Below are 20,571 nucleotides of genomic sequence, written 5' to 3'. Positions count from 1 at the left end.
AGGGAGAGCATTGACCTCAGTTAGAGCTTAGACACACATTGACCTATTTTATAAAAAAAAAAAAATACTTTGATGGGTTCTATTCATTTATCTATTTGTTTAGATATTTATTTAATAAGTCATGTCTAAGATAATATGCATGCTTTCATGGCATTATTTTTCTATGAGTTGGTACGTGACCAAATAGTTTTTATATGACATGCATGGGCCACTGTTGTGGTCCACAGATGATCATTGTTCCTGTCTGCAGGACCATGCCTTCAGCACTTCTTTGATGATGGGGAAAAATGCTCCTATTGACCAAGTGATGTCAAAGACAGATTTTTAATCATTTATTTATGCGTTTATTTATTTATTTATTTATTTGTGTTTATGTATTTATTTATTCGTGCTGTTTGATTCAAGATCTGAGCTCTCTTGTTGCCACTGATCTGTTCCGCTTTGTATCACCACATCACATTTTACCACTCTTAGAGTATTGGCAAACTCTGAACTTAACAGCTACAAAGACTGATTTTACATTTTTCCTGTTGCTGATAAACTCTTCAAAAACAATGCAGTGCAATACTAAAGCCTTATGTGTATTTGTATTTACAAATTCATTGTTCTGTTCCAAAAAAAAGTTAGCTTTGTTAAACGATTGTTAAAAAGAGATGCCAATTAGAGGATTCCTCTGTCATTCTGAACACCATTTGCTCCCGTCCTGAAACCTTTAAACAAAGTAAAAAAAAAAGGAGCAATTCCAACTCAAACACTCCTTCATAAACCAACTGTTCAATCAGATATGTATTCACAACAGAAGATATGCCTTGAGGTCACTACAAGTTGCTGCTAATATGTAAGGATCTAATGTCTGACGGATTGCTAATCACTGATTAACTGCCTGCATAAAATGCCAGTTTTGATTTTGAAATCTTTATTCCCCTCCTCCCTGTTTTTCCCATCTTGCTTTGTATTGTTTGACGGAGCTCTGATCTTGTTCAGCTGATGTGTTCTACCAAGAGCAAAATTCAATGAAAACTGCACTATCTCATCGAAAACAATTGAGTTTACTATCATTCTTTTAAGTGCTGTTATCAGTGGTTTTAATTTCTAAAGCTCAGTAGTGTTGCTAGAATCACATTTTCCTTCATATGGTTTTCAAAGTATTCTGGAAATCTATTTCCCAATTTCAGCACACACAGAGGGTGGGGAAATGAATGTTGCATATTAAGCTTTGCCGGGTTCCTGATGAGCTAAGCTTCTGATTGGGCAGTGCGCTTTAGGCTCCCGCCCCTGTCTCTCCAGACTGCACCATTCTCTGGTCCCCTGAACTCTTTTTTTGTAATTTTAAATGAATGATGCGTCTCAGCTTAGCCCAATAATAAAGCACAGTCTAGAATAAAGTGTCCTGTGTCGTGTCATAATTACTGATGACTCAATGTGAGAGTCCCCACACAAATGTCCCCCTTTATTCTCTCCAAGCAGGAGGTGATGGTTTGGTCTATCCATCCAGTATCAATTAATCAATACATATTGAGAACAATTACATACACGCTAATGTTCGACTAGTATTCCAAATATGTTAATGTCCCAAATTTGATAGGGCCATGTACAGCACATTCTGTTTGGATTTTCAGTATTAGGCCTTTTTCTGAGTTTAGCATTTTACAATTAAGACGCGGAATGTGCCAAGATTATTCTGGTTTTAGTTGCATTATTTGGAAATGCACACAGCACATTCGGAATACGTTTCTCAGTTGGGGTTTTACCACAGTTTGTGCTGTTTATAGTTGGCTCTGTGCATTGTCATGAATGTCTTGTATACACCCCAGCTAGCCAACAGTATGTCAGGCTGGGGTAGAGATGTGTGCCCAAAAGAAAAGCCCACATTTCCTGTCAGAAGTAGAAACACACTTTCTTTTAAACATTATTGAAGACTTCGACATCAACAGGTTTTTAAAAATGAGCAAATTTTGCAAGGCCGACCTTTTCAAGAAGGTGGCTGAGGGAAGAAAAGAAGGAGTCTGCTTTTACACTTTCCATCAAATCCACCACTGGTAGGAAACTGTGAAAAAATCCTATTTTGAGCAAAGAAGCAAAATGAGACAAACGACTGCAGCTGTTCCACTGTTCTGTATTTTGATGTGATAAACAGCACGTTAGGTCGTGTTAATCCAAGTATGCACGGCTGCATGTAAACAGGAATATTAGTGAATGTTCATTTTTATTTGCCATTCAAACACCGTAGTAGGAATATTGTCGGGGCAAAAACCTGGCTGTTTTGGGCATGTAAACATACTCAGTGATTCTGAATATTTGAAATGTTTCATCACTCATTTTTTTGCAGTATCAACACACCAGTAGCAGTTGTGCTTTCTCACTCTCTCTTTTGTTTATGTTTACTACAGTCATTCTGCTGTTCTCTGCTACTGACCAAGAAAAGAAAAGTCAAAAGTTATATTTATTGTTTCATATGTATTTCAAATCGATATCAAAAGTGGGATTGAATATAAATATTCTTCAAGGTCTTGTGTCAAAAGTTAGAAATTCCAGTATCATGACAACACCACCACCATGTACCGATGGTTATCCAGATTTTAATGATTTAAGGATAATTGTTTTCAGTCATGATAAATTAATAGATTCTTAATGTGAAATTGAAGTTCAGTTCGCAATATTGCTGCCAGTGTCCTCAGAGATAACTGGCATAGCTCAATGGTAGTTTTCCTGCAGTGACAAAATAAGATATCAATTACAAACTTGAAGCAAAGCCAATTCTGAATAAATATTTGTTTATTTGTATTAAAACCACAGTAAGACCAATGTGCAATCTACAACATCATGATCATTCTGATTTAGAACGGTGACTGAAAATGTAATGTTATTGAAAAGTCAAGACCACAAAGGTGAATAAAGCCATTTTCTTCTTTGTCAGCAAATGAAGAAAATATCCTCCAGTATTTGGCTTTCTTCCAGGTCCTGCTGGGTGCTCTGAGGATAAGACCCAGCAGGGGTGAGCAGGGTTCTGCCCGCTGGTTTGGGGGCATGGAGGCCCAGTCTGCGTTGCACTGTTTTGGGTCTTCGAGTGGACTGCTTGCTTGGCTCAGGTGCAGAGACAGGACTAAAGACATCCAATAGATCAACCAAAGAAAAGTCCAACCTGAAAAACAAGTAAGGGAGGCTTTTGTTGTTTCATTTACTTCATCTTTTTTTCACATGTGACCTCAGCTTGTTTCAAAGGTTGAATTGGCACAGGCTACATTTATAATACAGAGCCCAGCGGAGCCCCGTAGACAGGCAATGTTGTAAATGAGTATCCTCACGCTGTTTCATTGTAACAGAGAAATGCACACAAAGACCGCCAGTTACGGTACGTGCACTCAATGTTAAGCAGCGAGGGTGCAAGCCAAGGGACCAACACCAGACATGCACAAGGCCAAAGTCTACTTGGAGCCCGACGCTTGTACAAAAATATTTGTCATTCACCTTTCACTTGTTAACACAGACAATATGAAAGCAAATCTCTCTTCGACGTGTTAACAAAATCTTTCTTGCTGAAGTGTCTACTGAACCCTAACAAGCAACGTTAACAAGTCAAAACCACTGGGGCGTCCCAGCAGAAAAACACACTTTCTTGCAGGTGCGAGAGGAAAAAGAGGGAGAGAACCCGGTGCTTTCTCCCCTGGAATAGAAATGAGGGAATGTGCAGTGAAATAAATAAACCAAAACGGGGGAGATTAAGCTAATAGAGATTCAATCCCTCAGTCTGGCTGGCTTGATAAATTATTCAGTGTATACACAGTCGAACAACGCCATTCCAGATACAAAACATGAATTCTTTAAAGCACGCTCCACTGATGTTGCTAACATAATTCTCTGCTCGTTTAAAGCTGCATCGATTTGCATCGCACCGCTCCGTACACAGCTCTCCCAGGTAAGGGCGATCTTTGGCGTGTACTTGTTGATATGCATGTGGGTGGTCAGCAGAGAGACACACCAGTGGAACTTCCAATCAGGGTGCATTTGTGTTCCTCCACACGCAACTATAAACCTTGATATGTCATGTTTTCACACTAACCTGAGGCAGCACACATCAGTAGCTTGGAAGCTTTAAAAGGCTATATTTTGCTATAGCAACATGAACTAATGTATGCACATGTTTGAGCGCAAGGGGGAGAAAGTGAATGAGGGGCAAGTTGGCTGAGGGATGATAACTGATGAAAAAAGAGACTGAAGCTCAAGTAAGTAAATCTGTCTTCCTCATTTGGTCTCCTGCCTGTCAACAGCAAAGGAGAAAGAGAGAGAGAGAGGGGAGCATGAGCGGGAGTGAGTGTCTGTGTCTGTTTGTAAGGGAGAGACTGGAAGCGAGTGCAGCTTTGTGGATAGAGAGGAAAGCAGAAAGGGAATGTGGGGGAGGGACTTTGGCTGGGTTCCTTCTCTCGAAATGTGAGAATTTGCATTTTTATTTGTTGATTTATTTAACGGACAGGGCTCTCAAACAGCCATCCATCAACAAACGACATGTCGGTAATGAATAATGCATCACTTACCGGCGGTCACAATCTATAACAAGGGGAGTGCGGGGGGTAGGGGTACAGTTTGGGCAGTAATGGGGGGATGGCAGTGGGTGGGGTGAGGGGAGGAGGAGGTGGCACAGAGATTGCACGCGGGCTAGAGAGAATGCCAATAGATTTTCAGAGAGGTATACAGTGCAACAAAGAACTTCATTTCTTGGCTCAAACTTGTGTGAAGTAAAGTTGTGAATTGCTGCTCGATATTAATATCCCCCATAGGAGTCCTGGTAAATCTATTTTACTGCTACATGCATACAAAAAAATGCATGGAGAAAAGCAGCAGGAGCAGGTTCCTGTTATTATAAAAAGGAAAAAATCTAGCCTGGGCTGTTGGGTCATTCTGATAGCATGAAGAGATGCTTCCTGTGCCCGTCAGTAGAACAGAAAGAAGACTTAGGGAGTATAACATCTGCAGAAAGCTGATTCTAACAACATTATACTCTTTAATGAGCCTGTATGTAAAAATCAAAACTACTTTGAAACAAACAGTGATTAAGCATTCTGCCTTCAAATACCTCCTTTCCTTTGTCCTTTGAACACGTATACAGAACTGCACCTTTCTTAGTGTAATAAAAACCTTTGGGCTTCATTCTCCCAGCGCACCAATACTGTTTGCCTCTTTTCTAGCTCTATAAGGCCAGATAAAATTCCCACAAAACTCCTCTGCCTACGCTCCCCGCCACCTTCCTTCCACTCGTAACTTTCACTGCTTATTTGGCTCCTCTCTTTCATTAAAGATAGCCGTCTCGCCCTGGCGCCCCTTTTCATTTGCAGTCCAAACAGTAAGATAAAAAACCTATAATGGCCAACGCGTATATCCCGCATGTCAATTTCCCAGCCAATCAATAGCAGGCGGGCAATGGCAGGAAGGATGGAGATGAGATGGGCGGGGTGCGCTGGAACTGTCTCATTACTAACTAGCACAGGATTCATGGAAGGATTAAGAAGGTCACTTAATGTTAACCCCGGCTTGGTTTTGCAATTTGCACATCAAGATTGAATTGGTTAAGATTAGGTGGCCACGAGGGGCATGCTGTTGCCGAGTAAAAGAAAGGGGTTCAGTTTACATTCTAAATCCTACAGTAGGATATTTGATCTGGGTTACTGACCTATCACAATAGTGTTTTTGGATTGTTTATGACATACTGAGTGCACTCTAGTAAATTTTTGCTTGTGTAACGAAAGTAGCGTGTAATGCTGATGAGATTAAAAGCAACCACAATAACATGTAGTTTAGGCTTAGGCAGTAAGGTGTCATAGTACACCAGGTTATTCAGAAATCCCAACAGTATGATTTTCGTCAAAAATACAGACACTCTCTAATAAAATCATACGGAGATGCTGTTTTGAGGATGTAGTGCACACCACGAACCACCAGAGGTCAGTTTCTACTGGTGGAACACGCCGCTGAGCTGACAAACACTGCGACTGCGACTGGGAAAAAATAACATTGCAGGACCGTAATGAGCCCACCAGTTTTGATGAAGTGTGTTTTACGATGAGTAAACAAGGCAATTAGTCTAAAAGTCGAAAGAGAGAAACTTGAATTCAGAGGGTATTCCTCTGTTTAATAAGGAAAATAGGTTTCAGAAAATGAATGTTCTTGCCATTTTATAAGTTAATATTGTTCATTTATTAGACTGAAAAAGCTGAGAGAGCTTGCGGAATGAAGCAAACTCGACGATCAGGGGTGGGGATAGCACCACACACGGATACTGTCATATACCGTCAAATTTCAGAAAGGTATAAAGGTACGAAAAACAGATGCTGCCCAGGCCTAATGTCACTTCTTATTCTTAAAACTTAAATTAGTAAGATTCTGTGAAGTTATTGTCATGTTAACACTTTACAATAACATATTTATGGCAATAACACGGGGCACTAATGACTAATTCTTTAGATTTCAGCACAAGAAAATGAATAGAAGTGAAAAACTTTGGTTACTCATTGCCAAACTGGCCTAAAATGAGCTAAGGACCATTACATACACTATTGTCTTATCTCATTCACTGCAATTTATCCAGCTTAAATTTTCAAACTATTTTCATGCAGATATTTTTTAAACACTTTTAAGAAAAAGAAATGTCTAATCCAAATCAGTGGATTACCAAAGGATTACAACTATTTTAAGAGATGCACATGAAAAAACATGTTGTAAGAAAACCACAAAAGGCATCTGAGAGGCAGACTTCCTCATTACTGGTTGTAAAAAAAATAAATAAAATAAAAACACTGTGTGTAACGAAGAGTCCAACAATTTTAATAGGCTTTGGAGGTGTAAATGGATGGTAATAAGATCTGATATCCCGGGTCCCCTGCTGGAATTAATGGGCATCTGCTGGAGCTCACAGTTCAGCTTGGACCGCGCACTGCTTTGTTTAAGGGTTACTCATCGAAAGTCGAAAACTCTGACTGCATCTCTGAATACTGTATCTCCTGTTAACCAGTACTTTTACAAAAAAAATCTGACATTATGCAAGAACAAATTGGATCAACTTTCAGAATTGTAATTTTTAAGAATAAAAGTCTGCAGCACCACTGATACAAATTGCTTCTCGGCAACTGATATTTTTGCACACAGACACACACACAGACACACACACACACACACACAGAAGGTAAGATGACACATAGTCAGGTTAATCACCATTCCGTGTAAAGAGTGTAAGGAAAAAAAAAAAAGGTAATGAATGTCCTTTCCTTTTTAGGTAAGTCTGATGCTTGCACTCAGTGATTCATCCCTGTCCTCAAAACTCCTCTACCTTCTTAACGTCTTTCTCGCCATTTCCTTCTCTATCCGTCTCAACCTGCTCTAACTTTCCTCGCTTCCCATTTCTCACTTTATCCAATGCCCTCACCCCTCACTCACCCTCAAACACACTTTTAACATCTCTCCCTCACTCTTGCTTTCTCTGTCTCATTACTGTGGCAGAGAGAGAAGGGAGGGCAGTGTGTGCATCCAGAAGTCTGTTCAATTACACCTGCTGCAGGGTCCCTGCTAGGCCGACTAATGGAACGCAGCATGTCTCCTGACAGGCTGGCCACAGCGCTAGCTAGCCCAGTAAAAAGCTTCATTTAGCCTCTCACAGCTCGAAAAGTTAGCTAGACTAAGAAAAGACATCATTTAGCCTCCAACACTGCAGCAACTGCGAGCCCAGTTAAAGCCTCCAGATTCATATTTCTTATTTGTACTATATTTATACGTTTCATTATTGTTAATATTTCTTCACAACTAGAGGAAGAAACGGCAATTGCCTTAAGAGGTAAGAGAGAACAAATAAAATACTGAAGCCTGACAGCTTGCAAATAATCTTCCCAATGTCCCCCACAAGACAGAAGTAGCCTGCCCAAAGAAAACTCACTCAGACTTTCCCGTAGAAGAGAAAACCTTGTTAGTCCTGAAGAAAGCTTTGTTCTGCACTAGTTTGAAATTCTGCATAAAGATTTGTGCCTGGATCTTTCAAGTTCTTAACTGTGCTGTTTTTCATTGTTGCTCACTGCGCGCTGAGTCTTTTCTTCTGGCTGGCACTTTGGTTCTGTTAAATTTAACCACACACTTCTGTGAACTGACTCTACTAGGTTAACTAACACTTCTAACTTTGTTGAAGTCCTACTGCTTCTGCAGCTTAATAAATAATGCTTCACTTAACTTTAAACTATTAGAATAAAAGGTAAATCTTTATAAATGCTTCATTTGTGTTCCGTAAAGATGTGTTACCTAGCCTCAGGAGACTTCTGGATCACAGACAATGAGATGGGCCTACTCAGGCTTGCAGGGGACTTAGCAGGAGATGTGGCCATGTCCTTTCTGGACCGCTCTAAGGCGTCCGCTGAGAGATGCAAGATAGGAGTGTTATATTTGAGGCAAGAGCAACAAGGCTGAGAGCAACACAGGCAAGACATTTGAGAAACTTACCCTGGTGATATACAGTTCTTTATCTAAGTTTTACAGGTATATGAAAGTACTAAAATACTCAAGTTTAAATAAATCCAACTCTTGAAAGGCCTAAGTCTTTCATGTTTTGAGGCAAGATTTTCATCTTGTGTGTAGACCTGTACACACATAGTTCTGATTAACTGAAAATACAAGCTTACCATTGTTATTGTCCAGAGGAGTGGGTACAGTTTGGGAGTGTTTTCTATGCAAGCTCTGTCCTGCAGGATGTACCTCTGCATCTTCACACGCACTGTAGACCACAGACACAAAATATTAAGGTGGTGACATGAGTATATGGATGTTCGTGTGTGTATATGTGTGTTTTTGATGTGTAAGGTGTGTGAGCGAGCCTGTATGTGAAAAAAGAGTTGCAGTGTGAGTGTCTGTCTTCCTGTCTACCCGTTGCCTTGGTTTACCTGGGAGGTAAATCTTGGTGGGAGGGACCCTCCGGCAGGAGATCTCCATTTTTAGTGTTTGACCTACTGAGATCAGATTGAGTAGCTTGCTGAAACCTAACAAGAATATAGAAGAAGAAAATGGACTGAGGTTTTACTGGTCTGAAATAACAGATAATGAAAAGTAAAAGGGCAAACAAAAAAGGGACTAAACACAGACAGGTAATTACTTCTTGGATAGTCATAACTATCTATCTGGCCACTAACTATGAGAAGTAACTACCAATTTGTGCCTCCGAATGTAAGCTAGCAATGTGACCAGATACGGTTCATTTCTCATTGGCGTCTGTATTCTACCTGCTGTAATCAAGACGCGACTGACATAGCTGCTGATTCTGTCTGTTGAGCCTCTCTTCCTGCTCAGCCAGCCGTGCCTGCAGCCTCTCTCTCTCCATTTCCAACTGCATCTTCTGCAGCAGCAGCTGGTGCCTCTTTTCCTCCCAGTCCTCGTGACCCAGCAGAGGCCTGGTCAAGCCTTCCTTGGCCTCTGAGCCAGTGGCATTCCCGCTGTGGAGCCTGTGTGCAAATACACATTTCATTAGCGTAATGTCCTGACATTTTTCTTGTGTATGACTTGATAAAATGCACAATTTCATTAAAACTACAGGAAAGTAATGCCATCATGTGAGACTATAGATCATGACTGTACAGAGTACTACTGTACCTTTTCCAATCTTTAGGATTAAAGGTGTCGTTGTGGCCGTTCTCAAGATGAGAGACATTTTTCCGTTGCCGTGTTCCATAGCCACTGTCTTGACCACAGCCTTGGCAGTGCTCACATCTGTGATGGGACTCTGAGTGTGGCTCCCTACTCCCCCTTTTCTGACTCCTATGCTGTTTGATCGACCCATCAGTTGGACTGAATTCACTTGCACAGGACTGAGAGGCACAGTTGCTTAGGGTTTGTACTGCTGCCTTTCCTCCACCACCGCTCCTGTGCACTTGAGGCTGTTGTGCTCGAGTAGCAGCGAGGCTGAGGTATGAGCCATCAAAGCCTGAGCCATTAGCTCTGCTAGCAGAAGTTCTGCTGGGGGCTTCCTCACCGCTGAGCACCTGGATAGAGAACAAAGAGGACAATGAATGCATTTTGGCCAATTTAGGAAGCCTCTGAAAAATTGATGGAGTATTTCAGCCAAAAACGTTAGACTGCTCCATAAAACCCTAATGTAGAGCTGGGCTACAAACCAAAATTTACCAATACTGAATAAGGAGTCACTAACCAACCTAATTTGCTCATGTTGCAATGTGCAGTAAAAGCTTTCCCCGTGTGCTTGTGAGGGCTGTTTCACAAGAGCTCAAATATCACTTCCAATTTGTGTGGGCTACCATGACCTAAAGCTTTTTTTTTAGTCTTAAAGTCTACTTTTTTCCCATTTTACGCTCGTAACTACAGTGATTGTGTATTAAGCTCTGAGTGCTGCCAACACGCGGGTGACAATACACAGCAGTACTGTGCCTGAACACATCCTGTGTAGAAAGTGACAGAGGACTCATGCCGCCGCTGCTGCTCTGCAAATGTGCTGCTTTCACCATGCAGCTTTATAGGCATGGTGTTAGGGTGGGGCTGGGTTTATAGCGGCACAAATGCAAATCATCCTTCAAAACTGTAAACTGGACAGTGGCCACAAGATTAAGAGGACAATTTCCAAGTGAGCATAACTGGCAGGTAAGCCAAGGTCAGAAACATTATGAGATAAACATAAGGAGGGAAAGCCCATCTTATAGTTGACTGGGGATGAGACTGTGACTAATTTGCTGAGGGTCAGAGAGCAGGCAAACACACATTATTCAGAGCCACGGCAAGACAATGAGGATGGCCAAGTCATCTATTCTTACAGGGGCTGAAGCCAGAGAGGCGTCTTCGCTTCTGAAGTGTCACCTTGAGAGAGTTTTCACTATGTTGTAGTCATATCGAACCAGTGATTGTTGTGGACTTCTACGGTGCTTTGTTATGCATTATTATGGCACTTGGCCATGGGACAATGTGCTGTAGCATGTGTTGCCACTGCACATTTTTGTGCCCGAGTGCCTGACGGATGGGAAACAGGAGTATTCTCTAAATATGGCTGAAACAGGAGCAAGTGTGCAGGTGTTATTCTTTCCTTCATGTACACCGTATTTTGATAGCCTTGCACCTATGTGATGTGTGTATAATTATTCTCCTTCATATAGGAGCAGGCCTGATGACCGTTCTTACTTGGTTAGTAGCAGAGAACAGAAGAATGACTCAACTAAACATTCAAAAAGAAAGAAAGAATGTGTATTAATTAATCGATATTTCTGACAACACTACCTGCTACAACACGCATTTGCAGTCTACCACCCACCCACACTGTTCCATACCATACCTTGCTATGGGCTTGTGCCTGGCTGAGCTGGGCGATGGACTGGTTAAGTTTCGCCTGTTGCTGAGAAAGGTATTGTTGGTAGAGTCCGAGCAGCTCCTGGCACTCTCTGTACTGCTGCTGCAGGCCTGGAGGACCAAGGGTTAAGTAACTAACAAACAACAAGTAAACTGAAAATAACAAGACAAAACCTTTAGCCTAAAACATTAAAACCCTCCCCTGCATTCAGCTGAGAGAAATCCTGTGCAGGCTTAAATATTTTCACAAACATTTTTAGGGAAATAGTTCTATGAAGTAAAAATGAAAATGAACACAGTGGCTGTACTGAGAAGGTAAGGAGAAAGTTCTTTTATGCAACTTAAATGGAAAAAAGAGAGTGGATTTAGATTGACAATCTGAATTAAACCCTTGTTTCTGCAATCAATTACACATTGGACCAGAAAAGTAGAGGGAACAGCAAAGTTGAAAACAGAGAGGGAGAAGAGGCCAGCAAAATCAAAGTTGTTGTTGTGGCACGGAGCTTTCACCATCTGGGTCGGGCCAAGCTGTGTTGAGCTGAGCTGGGCTGTGCCGTGCCAGGCTATCTGCCAGACAGAGAGCTGGCAGACACAAGAAAACTAATCTGGAGCGGAACTACTGCTGCGCCTCAGGAGCCCACTAATGACAGTGGCAGCACCACACCACACCAGCACATACAAAGATAATGAGCACGAGAATGGGGAGACTACACACAGACACACTCGCACACATTCAATAATCAACCTCGGTCTGACTCTCACTTCCTAGTGCACACACACACACACACACAAACACAGCGAGACATGAGAGCACAAATTCCCCACCTGCACTGTAAACAGCCCACACACAAACACTACAATAAAGAAAGTGGTACACGCACACACTCCCGCCCAAGCTGACCTTAAAGTGTGTTCCTCCAGGCCATATCTTTTTATGATGGTGGCCCTGCTCCCCCAGCTGATGAGTTTCTCAGCATCCGTTTGGGAAAAAAAGCCCCCATTTTAAAAGAAAATCAAAGTTCAAAGTAGAGCCTTATTGAAGGAATAGTTGGCGGAACACTCCATAAGAAAACACTTTGGTTGTTAGAAGACTTCAATCAGGCTGTGGAAATGAAACAGAGGGAAAGAGAAGAGAGCGGGGACGGCTTTGAATTGAGGACCAGACACCAGACAAATGCAATGCAGCAGCTTCCATAAACATTAGGAAAATGTGAGGAAACACTTTGATTGAACCCTCTATCTAACTAAGCCTCCTCCACCGCTGCACTGATAATGTCCATGGAAGTAGTTCTATATGGACATCACAAGGATATCACATCATGTAAACCTTTACTGGTAGGTCTTCTTCTACATCATGAATAAGGGTCTTGAAGGGGAGATACTGAATATGCTCGTACAGCTCCACCTCACCTCAGTCCAAGATAGAGAGTTGTTTGCTGAGTCGAAAAATGCATGCTGCTCATATTTCAGCATTGGCATGAAAAACCATTTCCACATGATTTCTCATGCCTAAAACAAATGTTTCCCAATAGACACAGATATATAGTACAGTACACTGGAATACAGATTGGCTATGGTGGGAGCCCACAGACCAAAATACACACATGAAGACTGTCTGTGTTACAGTACCAACAGGACTGCAGCATCATAGCATCCTAATGCCATAATTGAAGGTAACATGTGTTAATGTGTTGACAAGCTGACGCAGGTAGTCGACAGCCAAGCGCTAGGTAATCTGAACCGAGTGGAGCAACACTGATAAGATTCCACCTCTCTGCCCGTCGCCACACTAAACATGCTTCTTCCACAGCCTTGGACATCAGCCAATGGGGGCCAAGCACTCGGCAAGCCCCTAGTTTACATCAGAGCTGCAAAGTGCCAACAATGACTTACTCCTCCCCTCTGCTCCAAAAATACTCAGAATCAAGGGCTTGGGCTGAAGAGGCTTCAGACGGGGCCTGTCAAAATGATTCACTTCCCTGTCAGGCTGAGGCTCAAATGAAATAATGAAATCCACTTCAAGGTGGAACAAATTTGCACAGGAGAGGGGAATATTTTAAAGCCTGCTTTAGCTCACTGTGCCAAACAGATTGAGCCTGAGCAGGAATGTGAGAGAAATGGGGGCGGAGACTGATGTGTATGAATGTGTGTGTAAGGAAGCAATGACGGGGAATTAATAGAAGACGACAGTTTACATAACTGCTTCAATACTACTGAATCTAGAGAAGAGACATTAGTGCAAGTCACACAATAAACCCACAAATAACGTCAGATAAGTATTATTTTGAAAAGGCCTTTAAAATTCTGAGAGCAAACACTGAGAAAACCAGTCTCATCATAACTATTCTCAGCCATCTTTGTTGCCACGATGACGACTAAAATGTGTAACCAGTTTTAAAATCATTGCACTTGACATCTGTACAAACTGTCTTTTGTCTAAAGAATATGTCGACTGCACATCTGCAAAAGAGGACAATTCAAAAAGCCAAAAATAGAGGCCATGCATTGTATTGGTGTGCCAACAACAACTCAATTAAATTTTGATTGTTTCAGCAAAGAGTCAATGCATTATGCATTATTAATTTCACATTAAGCCCAAGATTGGTTCAATTTGATTTTATTATATTCAATTAAGAATTTAAACTGATTTAGTCAACAATTACATAAACCTTACTCTAATACTCCAGTTCATAGAATTATATTTGTTTACAAGGTTAAACTTCAAATGACAGCAGCTCAGTGTGTTTATATTTTTCTAAACCTCTCCATGGACACAGACTTTGCTGCTATTTAGTTGTACAGAATGAGGGGCTCACAAAATTGTTCTTAAAAGGCATACTATGCAGGATTTTCCTAAACAAACAATGTATAGGCTCATACAGAAGAGAATTATACATGTGGGATATGTCGATATTATTCAGGTTTTAGGAGCATTCTCTGGACATGTATACAGCTCATTCTGAATATGCGCACCAGTTAGAGTTTTTACCGCAGTTTGTGATGACACATGTGCCTGTATACGGTCAGCTATGTGCCTTGTCATGAACGTGTTTTACTAGCTAACAGTTTGCAAGGCTGGGGTAAGACAGAGAAACTACTTTTAAAGATTATAAAAGACTTGGAAATCAATACTCATTTAGATATGCACATTTTCTTTCCAATGGTGACCTTTTCAAGAAGGTAGTTGAAGGAACGAAAAAGGGAGGACGTGTTTGCACAGTCTAAGAAGTCCATCAACAATGGAAGAACTGTGAAAAAATCCTATTCTGACACAAAGACACAAAATGGCTACAGCTGTTCCACTTACCAATATTTTAACATGATAAAACAACATGTTATGGCACTTTTATGTGAGTATGCATGTCTGACTGTGAATGGGAATATAAGTAGAATATTTACTTTCATTAGCCATTTAAACAGCTTAGTGGAAATATTTTCTTTTTTTGGAATAAGGGCAAACATCTGAATATTTTGTGCATTTAAATGTAGCCAATCATTTATTATGACCCACTCAAATTGCATGGCAGTGTGTTGGAGAGATCCTGCCTTCGGCCTGTATTTCATTATTATTTTGCTGTGGTCGGGACATTTTTGGTTGTGCCATGTAGCCTCGAGCACGGTAAGGGCTTCATAAAAAGGTAGCGACCAGGTGCCAGACCATAAGCAGCACGCATCCAAGAGGAAGCTACAAAAATCACAGACAGCACAGAAAAACACAAATATAGTGAGTGCCAGCAGTTAGCTTGTTCAAGTATTTGCTTTTCCTGGTACGTTGCTACAACAGCAGTGTGGGGGGGGGGGGGGGGGGGGGGGGGGGTCTGAATACTGTTTTTACAAACAGAAACAGACAATTCCTACTTAGCATACCTTTAAATTAACCAGTTAAAGTTACAGTTATTTTCCATATTTCTTGGCAGTGTCAACAGTATTCCCAAGGTACAGTTTTCATAAAGTAACAGACTAGAATTTAGGTTAATTTGTTTAAAACCTTAAATAGATAGCGTGCACTTACACAGCACATGGCTTAAACCGCATATCTGTTTCCTACAATAAAGGCAAGATACAAAACATCCAAATCAGATCATGACAACATGATCATGACGTCAGGAAATATTAGGGGCTCAATCTACCTAAAAACAAAGCGCTAAAAAAATCTCCAAAATCTATCTTCTTATGCACGCATATCACAAAAAGCACACTTGATAAAACCAGATTTCCACATTGGAAATGTCAGCTAAAAATGGATTCTTCTCTGACAATCCTCTATCACAACATGTAGCACTTTTCAATGACATATTCAAACAGGGCTGTTATTCCCCTCTCTCCATGGCCTCAGGATTCCCTCCAATTGTTTCAACTCAATAAATGGCATTAGCTCTAGCGCCTGCTGTGCCTTGTTCTGGATACAGCAAGTGTTAGTAACACCACCTTGACTTCTGCCCATGCCAACATGCCTTGAAGTACAAAAGGCATCCTTCCTATCTGAAACACAAATTCAGTCCTGTGTGTCAGTCAGTTCCAAATGTCAGCCGAACACCCTAAATATCAAGGGTACTTTTTCCCTCTCATCCTAGGTGGCTTGGGGCTAAGGTATAGCCCTACATTCTTTATAACCCTGACAATCCTGAATCTTGCTTAGATAAGATAAACTGAGGCGTAATGGAATTAAATTTGACAAGACTCTCATTCAGTGTGTTTGCCTTTGGTGTCTCCTTAACCTTTCAGAGAAGTGCCGGAACCTTCTGCCTGAGAAGGGCCTTCATGACTCCTGCACGCACTTTAAAAGACTGCGTTATCCCCCCTGAGGTGCTTGGATCCTAACACTTTTTCCTCTCAAATACCTTTTTAATGGAGTTTAGAAGTTTGGTGTAAATGCCAAGTCTCCGAGCCAAACTGCCTTTAATTGAGTTGTGCTTTCCTAATTTTCCCCGCTGCCGTTGCCAATCGTGCAATTTACCAGCGGGGTCAATTACTCTTCATATTTCGCAGTGTTTTTAACCTAAATTGACTGCTGGCCATGTTCTGGTTTGACCTGAGCGGAATTGTTATGAAGACAGTAGGTGGGTTGTGGGGTGCGATAAACAGCATACTATCACTGTAATTCAAGCACTAACCTCATGCTAGACGATCAAGAATGAGCTGGTGACCTACCTGATCTCATTTTGTGAGAGGGAACTGAGAGATATAGTCTACAGTTAACGTTCAACATTCAGGGAGGGTTACAAAAACACATTGTGGTGAAAGCAGTAAATATCAGAATTCATCTTTGGATGATATGATGATTTAGATGGTTCGGGCCACGGCTCCAACCTTGAAATTGATTCTGTACACAACAGCGGATAAGCTACAAGCACTTGCAAAATACATCTGCAGCAGGCATCAAATCATTCAAATGAATCTCAATCTGCTCTATTTCTCTGTCTTTTGTATCAAATTGAAGGGTCTTGGCCAACATGGCTTTGCCTAAGACAACACTGCCCCCTGCAGACTAACTTATGGAATAGCCCATGCACCCATGGAACCATACAGCCGACAAAATACTGTATAAAATATAGAGATGTGTATCTTAGGGATATGTTCCAGTGTACTATGAAGAACTGGCAACAGTTTTTATTCCAAACAAAGACTATAACAGACGATCTTACTGAATGATCCCCCATTTATGGTTTAATTTGGGATAATAAGCGAAATCTCTTGGGGTGTGTTCAATGTTAAATCTTAATGCACCACATCTGACATTCTGGGTAAATATGTTTTCTACAGGGATTTCTTTAAAGAATAGAATGATGCAACTGCACCATCATATTCTAGTTATAAAAACATCTTGGTAACAATTACAAAATTGATGAAACTATCATACCCTGGAATTCTTGAGGGACCTCTGGCTTTCTCATAACAATGCAACACAGTTTGCAGCAATCAATACACCATGATTGCAACAATCAACAAAGCATGGAGCATATTTTAAACCATTAAACATAGCCATGTGCTTTGAAAATTACTCAAAAACACTAAAAAGGAGGATGTGGGACTTAAACCAGCGTGGGTGAAGTGCATTTATTCACTGTTCCACTACGACTTAGTATTGCTACTTGCGACCGCACATTAAATGCTCTACCATTTCATTTAAAAAAAAACAAACAAACAAAAAAACAATATGGCAATTACGACAAATCACCTCACCCACCACTGCAAAAAGTGGGTGGGTGAGAGAATCCAACTCACTGTTGTGTTTTTGTTTGTTCAGTTATTTTGAAAGGATACTCTCCCTCTCGTGTACAATGATCAGGTTTTGTTGCTCCAGCTGCTGGATCTTGCACTCAAAATTTTCCTGTTCATCTTTCAGACGCTGTACTGACTCCTCTTTCTCCTCGCTCACTCTGGAGAACAGGAATTAACGGTGTTAAAAGATAGGTGGTCTACATTATGCAATCCATGTGTGAAAAGGGATGAAAAGACACCAAATATAAATTGTTCCATTCATACATTCATATGAACTTTATCACTGTCTTAGAGTTCAGTGGCATATACTGCTGGGTACCTGGCTAGTTCTTCAATGAGGTTTGCAATCCGGCGCTTATCTTCAGGACAGAGGTCTTTCAAACAGACCTGGCTCTTAGCTCTGCTCGTCTCAGGGAAAACCTGTGCAAAGAATGGTTAGCAAGTATTCAAAGATATTAACACTAACTAATAACGAAATTCTGTCTCAAAATACCCTTGTATTAGATTATTCTTATGCTCTCTTCCATATTCACACATTTCGTCTTACACCCATGGAGGGAAAAGAAAAGTACCCAACATAAAACATTAGTTTACCTGTGTCGAGGGGAGAGAAGTACCCAAGGCTGGTGAGAGGGTGTGCTCTGTAGCTGCAGCAGCACTATGATGGACTGACACTTTTTCCTTGGTATAAACCCCTGAGCGCTCACTTTGTAAGTGACTCAGTTTCTTGCCACCTTTCTTTAGTGTGGTCTCTGTCTTGCAGTCAGAGCTACGCCTGGCTCGCATCTTGGTATCTCTGTTACTGGATGTACTGGTGCTGCCTGGTCCCAAGCTGAAAGGGGTGTGAGTCTTTACCTCTCCATCCACTCCTGAGACAGTTCGTGGGAAGACAGAAGAAGAGGATTCTATGTGTAAATGATCTACATACAGCGGGGGAAATAAATATTCAACACATAAACATTTTTTCATTTAACTTATTTCCAATGCAGCTGCTCACATAAAATTTACACCAGACATTGGTATTACTTCAATAAAACGACACAGATAAAGAAACTGTAACATTTAAATACAGAAAAAAACTGTGTGCTATTATTCCACTTAATTGCACACAGTTTTTTTCTGTATTTAAATGTTACAGTTTCTTTATCTGTGTCGTTTTATTGAAACGACACAAACATCTCCTCCATGTATTGCTAACTCAATACATGGAGGAGATGTTTGCAATGCCAGCTTTAAGACGCCTCCTCAAACACCTTTTATTTTCTTCCTCTGGAACCAATACACCGTCTCCTTTGCAGTATGTTTTGGATAGTTGTCATGCTGGAAGGTCTACCTTCCTCTTATTCTCATCATCCCGGTGGATGGCAACACATTTTTCTCAAGGATTTGCTGGTACATGGCTCCATTAATCTTCTCTTTGATAATTTAAAATCTGCCGGTGCCAAGAAAAACAGCCATATACAACGATGCTTCCACCTCCAATCTTCACTGTAATTGTGGTATTTTTAGGTAATGCACAGAGCCATTTTTCCTCCAAACAAGACGTATTTTATTGTTGCCAGAAAGCTCCATTTTTGTCTTATCTGACCACACTACATTCTCCCAGTAATCTAGAGGATCTCCAAATGTCATGTAGCAAACTCCAAGCAAGCTTTTTGGCAACAATACAATGGGTCATGTTTGGAGGAGAAATGGCTCTGTATATTACTCTAAAAATATCCCACCTACAGTGAAGTCTGGTGGTGGAGGCATCATGGTATGTGGGTGTTTCTCTTCTCTTGGCACCAGCAGAGTCAAAATTATCAAAGAGAAGATTAATGGAGCCATGCACCAGCAAATTCTTGAGAAGAATCTATCGCCATCCACCACGATGATGAGGATAAAAGAAGACTTTCCAGCAGGACAAAAATCCAAAACATACTGCAAAGAAGACTGAGTATTGGTTCCAGAGGAAGAAAATAAAGGTGTTTGAATGGCACAGTCAACAACCTGACTTAAACCTAATAGAACATTTGTGGATGAAGCTAAAGATCAAGATTCACCAGCGGCCCTCCACAATCTACAAGATTTGAAGACTGTCTGTGTGGAAGAATGGGCACAAATCCCCCCAAACACTGTGAAACATTGGTTTCCTTATACAGAAAGCGGCCATTGCAAACAAACCATGTCCAATACTTTGTTCCTGTGTCAATCCACTTTATTGTCAATGATTTTCTGTATGGATTGAAATATTACAATTTTTCTATCTGTATAGTTTAATTGAGTTAATCCCAATGTCTGGTCTAAATCTCATGTGAATAGCTGCATTGGAAATGGGAAAATGTTGATGTGTTTAATTCTTATTTCCCCAGCTATATAGTTATTTCAAATTGTGTTCAGAAATTGTCCAAAAAACACCACTGAGACTCACCAGGAACAAACACTAAAGGCTGTTCCTCATCTGACACTGTGTGAAGGCAAAAATAAGACAGATAGAGAAGTGAACGGTCAGTAAAATGAAACTAAAGTTTGTTAAGGCATGTTCTTTCTAACGCTAACTGTCTAATCAATACCCTCCTCCCGTGTTTTAGGGCAAACAAATAGCTGGTGCCCTACAATCACGTAACGTTAGAAACAAAACAAAAGCTCGTTGTCTAACTCCTTAAATGCTGAACAGGGCTGCTTGGTAATGACAGTGAGCATTAACACTATCATCACCATGTTTCAACATAAAATAGGCAACGTTAACGTAACTTTACAGACGTAACTTCACATTTAATTAACCAATTACCGTTACGCGTAAGTATCAATACGTTAACTTAAGCTAGCTGTCTCACTTCCTCAGAAATAACAACTTCCCAGCGTTGACACAAAAGTACCATGTGTGAGACCCTCTAGAAAACTTTTTATAACTTTACATAAAATGCATACGAATGGCAAAGGATGCTAGAGCATTTTAATAAATGTAAGCCTACCGCCATTCATCCAAAATATCCCCGAGTTTCCACTTTTTGCTGCCGCTGCCGCCATGTTGAAACAACCGCCACCACTCCCTGGGAG

The 20,571-nt window shown here is 40.9% G+C and overlaps 1 protein-coding gene across 1 annotated transcript; it reads right to left on the bottom strand.

Moving 5' to 3' along the window:
• Positions 1-2,744: 2,744 nt before the first annotated feature.
• On the bottom strand, positions 2,745-20,570 carry kiaa1328 (KIAA1328 ortholog). The gene is made up of 12 exons (XM_033625917.2): positions 20,487-20,570; positions 19,943-19,978; positions 18,127-18,401; positions 17,852-17,952; positions 17,575-17,690; positions 11,297-11,421; positions 9,613-10,001; positions 9,246-9,464; positions 8,910-9,005; positions 8,652-8,743; positions 8,275-8,386; positions 2,745-3,142 (listed from the first exon to the last, which is right to left on the bottom strand). The coding sequence occupies exons 1-12, from the start codon at positions 20,539-20,541 to the stop codon at positions 2,914-2,916; spliced, it is 1,845 nt and encodes a 614-aa protein (XP_033481808.2). The 5' UTR covers positions 20,542-20,570; the 3' UTR covers positions 2,745-2,913.
• Between the last annotated feature and the right edge of the window lies 1 nt (position 20,571).

Source organism: Epinephelus lanceolatus, chromosome 1 (assembly GCF_041903045.1).
Source record: "Epinephelus lanceolatus isolate andai-2023 chromosome 1, ASM4190304v1, whole genome shotgun sequence".
NCBI lineage: Eukaryota > Metazoa > Chordata > Actinopteri > Perciformes > Serranidae > Epinephelus > Epinephelus lanceolatus.
Note: the sequence above shows the minus strand (reverse complement) of the source record. Positions and strands in the feature narration are given on the sequence as shown.

Excerpts from the sequence above, each read along its gene's own strand:
- kiaa1328 (XM_033625917.2), bottom strand. The coding sequence starts at position 20,541 with ATGGCGGCAGCGGCAGCAAAAAGTGGAAACTCGGGGATATTTTGGATG. Across the intron at positions 11,422-17,574 it reads CATTGTACACGAGAGGGAGA|GCCTGCAGCAGCAGTACAGA; the intron begins GTATCCTTTCAA and ends TTGGTCCTCCAG. Across the intron at positions 9,006-9,245 it reads TCGCGTCTTGATTACAGCAG|GTTTCAGCAAGCTACTCAAT; the intron begins GTAGAATACAGA and ends TATTCTTGTTAG.